Genomic DNA, 14599 nt, shown 5'->3' on the forward strand with positions numbered 1-14599 from the left:
ATGTTGCCGAAATTGCTGAGCAGAGCTTACACAATGTCAAGGCTTTCTGTCCTGTCAATGACTAGGCTGGAAGTGCACAAGATATTGGGAGGGAACACAGCTGGGACAACTGACCCCAGCTGACCAAAGGATTATTCTATAACATATGGTGTCATGCTCAGCAATCAAACAGGCAGGGTTGGAGTCTGGCTAGAGCTGCCATTGCTCAGGGATGTTTGGAGTGACGGCATTTGTTTTCCTCAATAACCATTGACGTGATGGAGCTCTGCTTTTGTGGAGATGTCTGAACACCTGCCTGATAATAGGAAGCAGTGAATTAAATCCTTAATTTCCTTTGCTTGCACATGCAGATTTTGCTATAGCTATTAAATTGTCTTTATCTCAACCCACACACTTTTTCATTTTTATCCTTCCAATTCTCTCCCACATTCCACTGTCCTGTCAGGTTGGTGAGCGAGTGGCTGCATGTAGCCCAGTGCTCAGCTGCCCCCTGGGGCTAAATCACAACAATAACCTTAATACTCATTCAGATGAGGCAATGACTTCACTCAGATAATTGTGACATTTCAAAAAACTCTTGAAGTGTTTTTCACAAGTTAATATTAGTCATATGAATACACATCAATGAAGACAGAAAAGAAAGAACATGAAATGGGATATTAATATCAGCACAGTTTTAGGATGATGATCTCTCAGGATGTAGCAGCAGCATGAAACCATTGTAGTAAGTTCTTTAGGCTACACAGAAAGAGAAGCAATCCTGTTACAACACTGACTTTCCACTTCTGTTTTCCACACTAGAATGTGCTATTCTGGTTAGGACTGGCACCTCATAGTACCAGAGGAACAGCTCCTTAATATTTCTCTCTAGTAAGCCCACTTTTACAAAAACATTTTCCCTTTGGGTTTGTGATCTCAGATAGTATCATAAGTAAGAATTTTGTGGAGGGAGGCTACAAATCCACAAAATCATTACAAGGTATGAACCACCAACAGCGTGTTTGTAACTAATTTAGTACTAAGAACAAAAATCACAGTAGCTCTTACATGGATCAGTAAGTCACCAGAAGGCATAAAATAATCCTGGAATCAGAGGCATCCAAAAAGACAGTTCCAAGAACTTATCTTGAAACATGTAATTGCTTTTGCAAGGTCTACCAGCCACAGGAAGAATGTCTTTCCCTCATTAAGGAAAGATTTAGCCTGTGTGGAAGCCGGAAAGCCAAACACAGCTGACATACATTACAAATTGACTAACATAATGGTCATAGCATAACATAAAAGTCATTCTTCCTTTAGATACAAAATTCAGGGGTTGATAATAAAACCTGCAACATTTAATTTAATTTTTTGGACAATTCAAGTAGGGTGTATTCCATCACAATTTTCAGTAAAGTGTCTTTTTTTTCTAGGAAAGAATTTCCTAGAACTTCTTCTTGGGAAATTTTGCCCTTGGACATTTTAAGGAAATAGCATTCCAGATTTCTTACTCCTGGTCCTTTGAATATTGCTGAAATTCAACATTTAAGGTAAAGGAATTTCACTCCTTTAATCAATTCATACACTTCAGAACACAAGCAGAATATTTTACCTATCTCTCCCCACAAATACAGCATTCAATTTTTCACAAGGTTTCGGAATATATGTAGAATTAAAAATAATTTTCATTATTTGATATTGTTAAAAATCTTTTGATATCTATAGAATTTATATTCTAGATTATGTAGTAGAGATCTTACAGAACAGGTTCACAGCCCTGCTACACTCCCGCCCTGAGATTTTGCTGCTACTAATTATGGCATGGTGTGATACATGAAATACCAGGGGATTTTTTTTAAACTGCATTATGATTTCTGTCCTGTATGTCATCATTAACAGTCATTCATATGATATCATTACAAAAAGATGTTATTTTAAAGAAAAGTTGCTAAAGGAAAAAAAAAAAACAAAAACCAAACATTTTCCTTTGTAAGAACTGCAGTTGACAAAGGATATCTATACCCAAATACATTTTCAGAAAACAATCACTTTCACTCTAGAGAGGTACAAGTACAAATTTCAGCCTTAAAAGAAAGTCCTTTTCCAGTCTCTGCTTTCACTGTTTAAAGTTTTTCATTTACTTCATGTGCATACACCAACACACTTTGATAAAAGGTTCAACAAACTTCTCAGTTTGAAAAGAACAGACTACTAAAATAGCAATAGATGTAACTAAAAATAGAAATGTATTGGCCTATTAAAAGGCCTAATGGCAAATTACACTAATAGAAAAAACTGTCAATATTACAACAGCAGCAGCATTTTACTAAAGCATTGATGTTAGTTAAGTTTTCTTATCAAAGAAAAGCTAAGAAAAAGGTGGCTTGTGCCTTTAACATTAAAAATACTAAATTAAGAGAATTTACACTGCTTCTTTCTCCAAAAACCACAGCAAAATAGAAAATATTTACAGGTTTGGGCATAAAAAACTGAATCCTTCCCAAAACTCACACAAGAGAATATAGAACAAATTGCCCCACTCTCAATTTCATCATTAGATACTAATTAGAATATTTTGGAGCTTTTCTGAGCTGGATATACTAATCTACTGATGTTCACAAGTCATTCACAGTTTCACATCACCGGAACATTCAAAATTGTTCCAATGATTCAATCTGCTAACGGAAGGGTTACCTGCCCATGGTGGTAGTGGGGTTTTGAGGTAGATGATTTTTACAATTTCTTCAAATCTTCTATTATTTTATGAAAATTAAATATTGTCTAATAGGTAAAAGAGCACCCATGACTAAACCACAGAGATTAACTGGCAATTGTTGAAGATTCAGGACACTACTCACACTGAATATCAGGGAATCATTATGCATACAAGTTGCATAAAGTTGGTATTTTCTTGCCAATTCAGCTTCCTACTGAGAACTTTAAATATTTGCCTCAGATTATTCATTGGATTATTCATCCATTCCCAGACTCATCATTGTATCAGTTTGTTGAGAAAACTACACAGCCATTAAACAGACTCATGGACAACAAGTGGGAAGCAGTTCAAGCAATGACCAAATGTCAAGAAAAATTTTACTCTTGAGTGCAGAAAAGGTACTCTGGTACTTGAGGGAGGGAAACAAGCAAAACCCAAAAAACATTAGCTTGAGTCCAGAAATCCATTATCTTCACTGGGGTCCATGTTAACTGAAAAAAGTGACAGTGCTGGGAAAATTACCTTGGCAAACTCACAAAATCATACTAAGTTGGTAAAGGAATTTTTTTCAAATTTTTTGTGTATTTTATATAGCCAAAAGTACTGAATCATAAAAAAACCCAAAACGAAACAAAAAACTAAACAAAAAAAATCAAACACAAAACAAAAACCAACTAAACAAGACAATCCCATACCACATAACAGATACTCAAGAAGAACAAGACCCGCAAGAGGTGAAAAAACCAGAACATTTCTTCAAAGGCTATACACCATGGAAGTGCATCATTGCTTTCTGCTGTTGATGTCAAAAGGGATTTAAAAAGAAGCTTTGGGAAGGTGCATAAGGGAGGATGAGGTGACTGACAGTATAAATGTTAATGCTGGGTGTGAGCAGAAAGCTTTGAGAAACCAAAGAACAAAAGAAAAAAGGAAATATGGCCTGCGGGCAAGTAGAACAGGAATTTCTTCAGGAACAAGAACAGCTTTCTTGTCTGGCACAGAACAGCTGCTGCTGTAGAACAGAGGTCAAGGAAAGGTATGGACAAACATATATCAGAAAACTCCACTAAATAAATAAATAAATAAATAAAAAATCAAAAAACAAAACCAACCTACCAACCAAAATACACCCTTAAAATGAACCAAGCATTGTTAGCCTTAGATGGCATCTTAATGTTTTAATGTTTAGTAACAGACACTAGTGTATCCAAATATAAGCTAAACCCCATGATGTTTCATTTTATGTTGATGACTAGGAACACACTGTGAAATTAGTTTTGTACTTTCTCTAATTTTTTTCCACTTGACAGTTGGATTCTCTGAAAGGCAGGCCATGGTACTTTAATAGAAGAAAGACCATCAAATTATAACTATGTATAACAGTTCAGATACTGCTGTAATTTAAAGAGCAGGTGTCTCTATTGCCAAACATAAGCAAGTTTTCTGCATGGGAGGAATACTTCTAACTTTCCAAAGAAAACTACTACAATGATACAGCAATTCTGATTTTTGAATTCTGTGTGTAGCCCTCAAAGCACCTTTTTAAAAAATGGCTTGTTAAATTCATTCTAGAAAAGTAGGAATTAAGCTGATTTTACCAGGAAATTAAGCAAAATTGCACAAGTCCAGGTACTTTGTTTTCTCCTTCTGCAGTCCCTGCAAAGCTTAAACCTATTTCCTACGATTTCATTGCAATTACAAAAAACAAATACATATACAGAAAGAGGTGCCATCCCTCAATTGTCCAATTACATTGCTAAAAAATTATTATATATGAAACGGTGATTGTAATGGTCAATAAATAATTTACTGTTTAAGATGACTGAAGCTATAAACTGAATGTACTACTTCTGAAGTTCATAGTTCTTTTTACTGATATAATTAGATGTTTGAAACTTCCACAGATAATTTTATTTCTAGAAAATAAAAACAGTTAAAGTTTCCACCAGTACCAGAACTCAGAGAGTTAATGTGATCACTGAGAAAAATTAAAGTATTATTAGCTAAAAATCTCAGAAACACACATATAAATCTGGTGAAAGAATGAACCAGTAAAGAAACCTACATTTCAGCCTAAGAATTCAGTAACTGCCCAACTACATCAGTGTTGCTAAACTCTCAGGTCTACTGCCACAAAGACCTGATTTAATTAATGTTAATATCCACACGGTATATGGTTGACACCAGGCTAAGTCATGTAAATACCAGCAATATTCAAAAGCTTACAGTGCCATAATGTGGTTTCACTAGCTTCATTCTTATTTCTACATTTTAAAAACACAAAGTATCCAGTTATGTCATTTATAACTGAGGTTATAAATGAAGAATACACTTAAGTAAAAGGCACAGGTCAGAATTGTAGTCCAGGGGTGAGGGTGTAATTTTCTCTCTCTGCTAGGGGTATGGGTATAACTTCAGAGACCATTTGATCACCATTGAAGGAGTTCACTTGCCTTGTTTACTGGTTTAGTGCCCTACTGAGTTTTTCAAACTCTGCATCCTGAACCCATAATATCCCAAACTCTCAGTTGGCAGCAGCATTCAGCAGCACTTCAATGCTCCCCTTGCTTCCAACTGAACAGTAATTCACTTACTCAAGAGAGGAATGAAAGAGCTGGCCAAAACCACGGATAATCATATAGTTTAGGAAGGCAAACTAGCCAGGGATGGGTAGCTGGCAGAGAGATTATAAAGGCTTCTACTTACTGGTAATATCTGGTCTGTATTCCCGTGTCCTAGAGGAACTTAACACCTGTCCTAAAATCACATCCCCTACTCCAGCCTTTTTTGGTAGTTCCAGCTTAGGCAAAGGCCTTAAGGCAAAAGAAAATACGCTAGGAAATATTTCAATAGATACAAACAGCAGATTTGTCCTTTAGCAGCAATAGGGAGATATCTTTAAAAAAAAACACCTTACTGTCTAAATATAAGTGTATTTAACAAACTGTTTATATAGTGTCTGTGTTCCTTTTGTAGGCAAGACTGAATATTTGTGCCCAGAACTTTACTCTAGAAATGTGTGAAGCTGCAAATATGGCTTATGATACACAAGAAAAATTGTAGAAGCCAGCAGCTGTCACTATTAAAAACAGGTAGTCCAGGGAACAGTTATAGAAGTTCTTAAACCATGGGACAAATCCGCTGGCTGTTGCTGCAGAAATCACTCCAAGCCTCCACGAAAAACACCTAACCCTTCACTGTCACAATTCCTTCTAGAATCATCAGTACCCACTGCCTGTCTCTAGACTGCAATGCTGTCACTTGAGTGACAGTCACCACTTTTTCCAGAGCTGGATGTCACATTTTGACATCAATTTAAAGTTTATTGACAATGCCAGGTTTACAGCCCTAAATCTGAAAGGGGGCAGTGTTACTTAACCAGAAAGTGGTGCTGTCTGTCACTGTTAATTACAGCTCTTCCTGCTGGGGGTTTTACAAGAAAGTAGGCCAGCAGGAAGTGTCATTATATTACAGCCTGTAGCTCCATGCATGTGCTCCTAACTTGACAGTCAAGAGATGTCCTTTAGCCTTTTTCACTGTGCTCTTCAATACGAAAAACAAACTGCTCAGATTGCATCAAAGGATGAAATATGCTATTGCATGCATCTCATAGGAGAGCATAATAGAGGTGCGCAGAAAGCTTCCTATTGAGGCAACAAAAACATTTCCTGGTGTGTTCATAATTTCTGATGTTCTTTTTCAATTTACCTAGTAAAGTTTATAAACGCTATGGCAATGAAACTTAGTCTTCTCACAGCCCCCATATTAGTTAAAAAATAAGAGACTGATTAGCCAACTTACCAGGTGTTAAGGCTTTAAGGGACAAAGGAAGGGGGGAATAGCTACCAAGGAGAGACATACTGTGAGCTACCCACCCAAAGACAAAACGCTCAAAACAAAGAAGTTTGTGCTACTCATGACACCTCCTTTGCCTCTGTCTTTCACACCTCTGTAATCCACTCAATATGCATACTGAATTCAAGAAGAGACTTTAAAAAACACTATCATTTCAAAACATTAATGAGATATGAAAGAATGCTATATCTTAACAGGGAGTAGATTTTGTCATTGTCAAGAAAGGAAGGTAGAGTTTCAACAGTCCTAGAAAAACATGATCAAAGCTCACCAGGCATCTGAAGGTACCTGTGGTCTCTAAGGTACTGTGACTTTCTCTAAAGTGGTGACCAGTGTAATGGATTTACACACTTGCAAGTTCTGTTCCTGGTGAAGAGCTACCATCAAACCGTACTACTTTCTACATTCAGTTCCACATCAACTGCATCATAAAAACATTTCAGGCACTTGAATAATTATATTTTTCAGAATAAACACTATCAGTCAAGGATTAGATCTATGAAACCATAGAAAATATAACTTGGAGTTTGAGAAGTAAACTAAAAATGAGCCTTCTACAACTTTAAGTATTAGAAGCCCTGCATTTACCATGCATAAATAAATAAATAAAAAAGCAGAAAAAAATCCAAACACACACAGAACCTCAAAACAACCAAAGCAACACCACACACTCAGTTTGAAAACAATCCTGAATTACACCAAAAACACCCTTATAATCCAACAAGCAAGTGATTTAATATCACTGTACCTGTTAACTTTCCCAAACAAAAGCTTCAGTTCTCATAAAATCATTTCCTTAATACTTTGAGCTGTACGAAAGGTATCATTCCATTTTAATGAGTATAATTCTTGGTAGATACAAAAAATGCTTGGTCTTATTTCTGACAAGAACTTTAGTCTTCACTGCAGTCTTACACCTTCCATAGAGTAAGTTTCAACTGTATTTTTGTTTGTTTTTAATTTTATATATATTTTTTTTTATTGCCATCTTTTTAATTTTCCACAAGGAAAAGATTAGTGATTCATTTCCATGACCATTTAGGACCCATATTTTCTCTCATTTTTATCATTACACCCCTTAAGTTAGATATTCCCTAAAGATGCTTCAAAAAGAAATTAGGAAATAATAAGAAAACCATTTAAATGAATCCATCTCTGAATCCAGCTTTAGAGACCTAACAAATTTCATTTAAAAATCCCATCAGAAACTGCACTTTAGTTTACTTAATTTAAAGAATCAGTTTAAATTCAATTGAAAATTCAAAACTATGTCCATAATAAAGTACCATTTTAAATATGCTACAAAATATATCCCACAGTTAATGCAATACCAGCTGATTACTCAAATCCCAAATAGAATTGAAGCATCACATTTCAACATGAAAAGCATGTATTAAGTATAATGAACACCCAGTAAGGAGAGTTCTTACCTTCATAGATAGCTTTGAAGCCTTGGGCACTGACAGCAAAATCTGTGGTGAAAGAGAGAGTGAGGATAGATCCTGTGCTCACAATAGATGATGGAAGCTGAAATCCAGATAACCTGTGTAATAAAAAGGCAAAAATTACTAACATTTTATAATAAAGCCCATCAGTAGATGTGATGAGCATTATGATAAACATAATGTTTTTACATCTGAACTGCAAACACATCATGGACTTTACCCTGATGCATCTCTAAACACTCACTACAAAATTTCAAATGTGTCCTTGACCTTTAAAACTCTCCTATATTAACACATCTATGTGTTCTCCAGAAAATAATGAAAGAAAGACCTGTTTGTACCTACTGAGGACCTTTTTTTTTCTGTGTTAGGATTCATTTTAAGATGAAGACAGGTAAATTTAGGACACCTAGAAGTAGAAACTCAGGTCTTGACTCACTCAGAGATATTTCCTACAATTTGACATAGCTTAGACTATCCTGTATATCCTCCTGGTACTGCTCCAGAAAAACCATGGCTGTCATATGCTCAATGTGAAAAATATTAACTGACTAGAAAACACACAAACCTCCACACTTCCATTTAACAGCTTTAGAAAAAATTACCTTACATTTCCCCTCTTACTAGTAGTCTTGCCTTTACATAAAAAATGGAATTTTGGATAAGCTAAAATTACATTGCAATACTGATTATAAGACAATTTCCTAAAATCTGGATATTTTTGAGGGTAAAATTGATTAAAGAAAAATGTTTAAATCCTTTATTAAAACATCACTAAACACAATTTGTTATACCTGGCTGATACTAGTGAGATGTTTTTTAATGATTAATTTCTTGTAAGTAAAATATAAGACACTATTACTGTCCCACAAAAAGATCCTATACTGGTAGTTTTGCTGATCACTAGTTAATTTCTATATCGTGTAGCAGGGATATGTGATTAAGTATGTATAGGATAACTGTATAGGATAACCCCGCCAGAAAACCAGCTTTTTTTTCTGGTTTCACCCTGAAAAAGCTTCTTGGACATTGAAACAGATCATTGAAAAAAAACAAAAACATAAACAAGAAAACATCTTGTCCCTTCAATTTACGGTACAATTAAGTTATAGGTCATTAATTGGCATCCAGAACTACAGAAGAGAAATAACCGTAAGCAATATACTAATAGACCAGTGTCACTGAACTAGATGTTCTTTGCAAAATTAGGCTTTTTAAAGACCACTTTCATATATAAAAACACATAGGAGGAACTCCATGCTTCAATTGCACCAGTCAGGTGATTCCCCATCTCTTGCCAATTTTGAGCTTTGGAAAACAAATAGAAGAGATCAAAGCAAGAGCTGCTTTAAATACAGATAAAAGCATACAGTCAAGGCAACACAAGTAATCAAAAAGCTTTCTGCATTTTTTCCCTTTCATTTTAAACAGCATTTTCTCCCATATGGTAATTAGCTGTTTACTCTAATCTTTTTACCTTCTATGTACTTGTCAACCTAATATTCCTATTCTTTTCCACCTCATTTACTCCAATTCCAGAAATAACCAGGTTGATTTTCCCCTTTAGTCTTCAAACTGCAGAACTACCATAAGGCTTGCCACATCTTATGTTCATGCTTTTGTATGGTCTCTCACCTTCACTAGACATTGCAGTTTTTAGGGAAATGTGCCTCTTGTTCTATTTAAAAAATTAGAGTGTTTATCTCTTCTGCCCTACATCTGGAGTGTACTCTCTGACAGTTAATTTTTAACTTAGGTATGTATTTTCTGATCTTATATGTCTTGCTCTTCTTTGAGAAATGATTCAAAGAGTTCTTGTTTTAAGGGATGGGCTTTGGAGTTTTTCTGGATAGTACTAAAAGTATTTACTGCATCTAACATTTCTTGCTAAATTACAGGAAACTAGCATGCATTGTAGGGGAAGAAAGGAAAATCAGCTTGAGTCAGAAGCAGCTAGCCTCAACATTTCACACTGCACGGGAGAACTAAAAAAAGACCCCATAATAAAAAGACCAAAAAAAAAAAAAAAAGTTATATCAGTGCAGAACTACAAAGCTTTTGCTCCTCATTCCTGTTTTCTCTGCTTGGTCTCGATTTGGTTAATATAAATTAACTTATCTGAGCTGTGAGTGGACATCCTGAATTCTTGGTATGAGTTCTACACCAACCTGCTTTGATTCTGCTACAATAAGCGTCACTCCTACAATATAGATTCTTAGGAGCCAAACACCAGAAGATCATTCTTTAGGCTAACATTGCAATTCACATTAAAGGAAGATAAATATATTCTTTTATACCCTAATTTAGTGCACTTAAAGGTTTTGCAGACTTACAAGTGTGAAAGACTAGAATGTTAATGGTTAATGACTTAAAACGTTCTTGCCATTTGTGGAGGCAGCAGGGTGCTTTGCCAGGCCAGGTTTGCACATCCGCCTATCCAAGGGGGACAAGGAGTTATATGTGTGCTGGGTTTTGGGCCAGGTAAGGGAGATGGGAGGTAAGAAGCAGATCCTGCAGAGGTAGGGTAGTACTCTTTACTGTTAATGTCCTCCTGTTTCACAACTGGCTCAGTTGTAAAACTGCCTCCCATTTACCTTTGCTGAGGCAGCCATGGGAAATTTACATTCACAGGGGATGTTCATACGTAGGTCTGAAGGTAGTCATCCCTTCAGATTTGGCACAATCTGGCCCAGCCATAACTGGCCCAACCATGCTGACATGACAGGCAATATCTTGGAAGGTGTCGTAAACCCACAACTCCAGAAGCATGTCCGAACTCAGTTCTGGGGGTTTCCAGTAGAGGACTCTGAGAGACCTGCGGTGCTGCTACAGTGTAATATGCCCATCCCTAGGGGTGGTACAAGGGTTTTCTACCTAAAGCTGAAGTTGATTTAACCCACTTAGTTTGTGCTTCATAGGCTTTCCCCGCCTGCAACAGACCAAGACGGCAACAACGACTCTGACCAAGACACGGACGATCAAGTCTCATTGCTGGATCCATGGGCAGTGGTATCTTTATACTCTTATCCTCTCCTTCTCTCTTTTCCATATACATTTTCCAAAGTGTTTATTTTATGCTTTTACATTGCTATGTTACTAAAGATAATAACAGCCAAAAGGGCTACACACCTGCTTTCCTTTGCAATGCAATTGTACTAAAATAAACCCTTCACATATAAACAACAGTCATTCAGTTTTGCTTGACTCTAACCTCCCCCAAGGTTTCTATTAATAAGAAACTGGGTTACCCTTATCTTCTGGGGTTGGTTGTAACTATTGGAAAAGGCAAATATGTGAGAAAAATTCAAGTATGTCAACTTGAAATGTACTTTATCAAGATCTTTAAATTACACTAATCCAAAAAACATTTACAGAAAAGTCTTTAATAGAAAAATTCAGCAGACTACCCAGGGGGTTCTGCGTCTTGCCTGCCTGGCCACCCCTAGCCAGCTGCACTCTGGCAAAAGGGCAGGGGCAGCAGTGGTGGCAGCTTCCCCTTCCTGGCACCCCGCACAAAGAGAGGTGTTAAATAGTGCCAGAACTAGGGCAGCAGGTGCTGCCCATGCAGTGGTGGCAGGGCCACCTGGCTGGCAGCAGAAGCATGACAAGTGATTCCCTGATGCAGAACTTAGACAACATAGACTTCTTGGCTCTGTGAAATTTTGCAAAAATCTTTAAATTAGTGGAAATTATTAACAATGGTACCTACCAGCAGCAGTTCTTCTGGTCAGAGAAGAGAAGGAAATGAAGACATGTGAGGGAAAACAACATGGCAACAACAAGATAAGTGGAAAAAAGAGGGAGGGGGAGAAGCTGTTTCAAGCATTGGAGCTGCAATTCTGCAAGGCATGGTGAGGACTATGGTGAAACAAACTGTTCCCATGTAATGCATGAAGTCCACAGGGAATGAAGAAATCCACTTGCAGCCCATAGGAAAAGTGCTCATGTCAGAGGGGGTGCATGACAGAGAAAGCTGTGGTCTAGTGGGAGATCGGAATAGGGAGAGAGGGCCCCTGCTTCCAGAGAGAGAGAGAGCCCTTGCTTCCAAATTAGAGCAGCGTATCCTTAAAAGACTGCAACTGTGGAGGAGTGATCCATGCCAGAACAGTTTTGGGATTACTGTTTGCCCATGGGTGGGACCTCACAGCATAACAGAAAACCATGGCATAAAAGAAAAAAATACTTCTCTTCCTGGCAAGCCAAACTTGACTGATGAACTGACCAAAACCCCCACACCCTCTCCCTGTGCTGTCAGTGAAAAGAAGGGAGGGGCTGAGGGGGGGAAAAAAAGTGTTTTAGAGGCTTATTTGATTTCTCATTATCCTCTTCTGACTATATTTAAGTAAATAAATTTACTTTGTACCTTTACATTTGAACCTGTTAGTGTTTTTTTTCTCCCAATACTTAACCCATGAGCCCGACATTTTTTTCTCTCTCCTCTGCCCAACTGTAGCAGGAGCGAGTAGGCGAAGCACTTCCAGGGGTGCCTGCCATTTGGCCAGTGTCACACCACAGCACCTACTAACCCTCATCAACAGAAGGGGAGGAGAAAATAAGTCACAAATGTTCCTGGGTCAGGAGATCACACACAGACAAGGAGATCAAATACTAAATATTGTCAAGAGCTAAATAGGTTTGATCTGGGGAAAATTAGTTTATTACCAGTTAAAATATGTTTGGACTCTAAGAAACAAGGGTAGGCTAATCAAAACCCTTCCTCCCCAAGCTCAATTTTATTTCTGCCTTTCCAACTCCTCCACCTCTTCCCTTAGCTAGTGTTGGGAGTGGGGCTGGGGCTCATCCACAGCTGCTCTGCAGCTTTTTCCACCTCACAGTTTTACCTTGCTCCAGCATGAGCTTTCCAAAGGCTGTGGTTTCTTCAGGAAACATCCTCGTCTTGCTCCACTGTGGCCTCTTCCACAGGCCACCAGGGGAATCTCTGCTCTGGTGCCTATGGCACCTCCTCCCCCAGCTTCTCACGCCGTGGAAGTCTCACAGCTGTTCAGCTTGTTTTCCCCCTCTTTTTCTCTCCTTTCTTACACGTGTTTCCCGAGGTGCCCCTGCCCTGGGCGTGGCTCAGCCACACCCTGCAGAGGGCGGCTGGATCCGGCTGGAGCCAGCTGTGTCTGGCTGTGTCCAGCTGGAGCCGGCTGTGTCCAGCTGTGTCCAGCTGTGTCCGGCTGGGGCAGCCCGGCCTCCCCTCTCAGAGCCCACCATGCTCACTGCGAGTCTGGGCACCCGCAACCCGTACAGGCTCTGTGATACCAGCAGAGAACACTTCAGTGCACCTCAATCTATGAATTAAAAAGTCAAATAATTAATATGTTATCTTACTAATTAATAGTCAGAATCAGTTTAAACTACCTGAATATCTGTACAGAAGAGAAGCCACAGTAGTTATTTACAAGAAGGTGGTAACTCCAATTATTCCACGGAAAACAGCAGCAGTGCTATGACAGCACATTTACAGGACATATATCCATAACATGACCTTTTACAAAGCCACTGGCTGTCAGCAATAAGAAGAGTTACCCACAGGGTAAGACACCAAATGGTACTTAAAGCCAAAAGATCAGCACAGCCATTCCAAAATACCAGGCTTTTACCTGCCACGTATGAAATCACAGCAGCTTTATCTTAATAATTTATATCCATTCTGTTGCCTAAAGGAAGTCGAGATTTAAAACCTGAGACAGCATCTCATGCATAAAGGTAGAAGATAAAGCTACTATAAGATTAGTACAAGATCCATAATTTATAATTGATTTTCTCTCACAGAAAAGAAATATATATTTAATTTCTTTTTAGTCCCACTGCTCCCAGATTAAAATTTTTTCTTTAAGTCACAGAAAAATGGAAGATAAAGACAGCAAACTGCTCAAACAGAACTAAAATAAATTGCAGGAATCTAACATTATAATGTTGCTAGTAGAATGTCCTGATTTAGGGCAAATTTGGGAGCAAACTCCAAAAGGGGACCCACTAGAAAGCAGATTCAAGTGGCCCCTCCCCCAACTGACAGAGGAAAAGATTTCCTTGGAGAAAAGTGGAAAAAGAAATTTAACAAGAAAAGTATTCACAAGTATAAAAAATTAATAATATTAAAAAATAAAACTTCTCGCTGTTCTGAAGAGATGGCCAGTTGAGAAAGTTCTTGTTGTGGGGTGTAACTTGGCTTGGTCAGTGTCTTATCGGTCCCTCTGGTGCTGGAAAATGCCACATCCTAGGCCCTGGTGGGCCACAGGCATGAGCTCCAGGTATTTGTCTGGGTTTTCAGTCCAGAGCAGTTAGAACAGTTCCAAAAAACCCACAGTCCAGGGAACTTCTCTGCCTCAGCTAGCTAAAAACTAACCAAAAAGCAAAGGAGAGCTCTCTCCGACTGACCGTCCATGCTGCAGACAATACAGCGCAGGAAAAGGAATGTGGAGGAGTGAGTGCAGTTTTGAAAACAAACATCATGCTTCTTCTCTCCCTACCCTTTGCTCTTTGAACCTGTCTTACAGGTGCAAAACTTATTTCTGGGCTAAACAGATAAGTGGAGATACAAATCAGCATCATACAGTCACCCTAGGATATAGTAGAAGGTTCCTTTTTATCCAAACTC

General features: G+C 38.1%; 1 protein-coding gene across 3 annotated transcripts in view; it reads right to left on the reverse strand.

The window, feature by feature from the left end:
• The window catches only part of CSMD1 (CUB and Sushi multiple domains 1), a 1051612-nt gene that overhangs the window by 717306 nt on the left and 319707 nt on the right, over positions 1-14599 (reverse strand). For all 3 annotated transcript variants that reach the window (XM_031504428.3, XM_021551131.3, XM_085576363.1), the window contains one exon: positions 7981-8093. In XM_031504428.3, the coding sequence (XP_031360288.2) occupies positions 7981-8093 (113 nt within the window). The remainder of the gene's footprint in view (positions 1-7980; positions 8094-14599) is intronic.

The sequence above is a fragment of the Lonchura striata genome, chromosome 3 (assembly GCF_050655825.1).
Source record: "Lonchura striata isolate lonStrDom1 chromosome 3, ASM5065582v1, whole genome shotgun sequence".
NCBI lineage: Eukaryota > Metazoa > Chordata > Aves > Passeriformes > Estrildidae > Lonchura > Lonchura striata.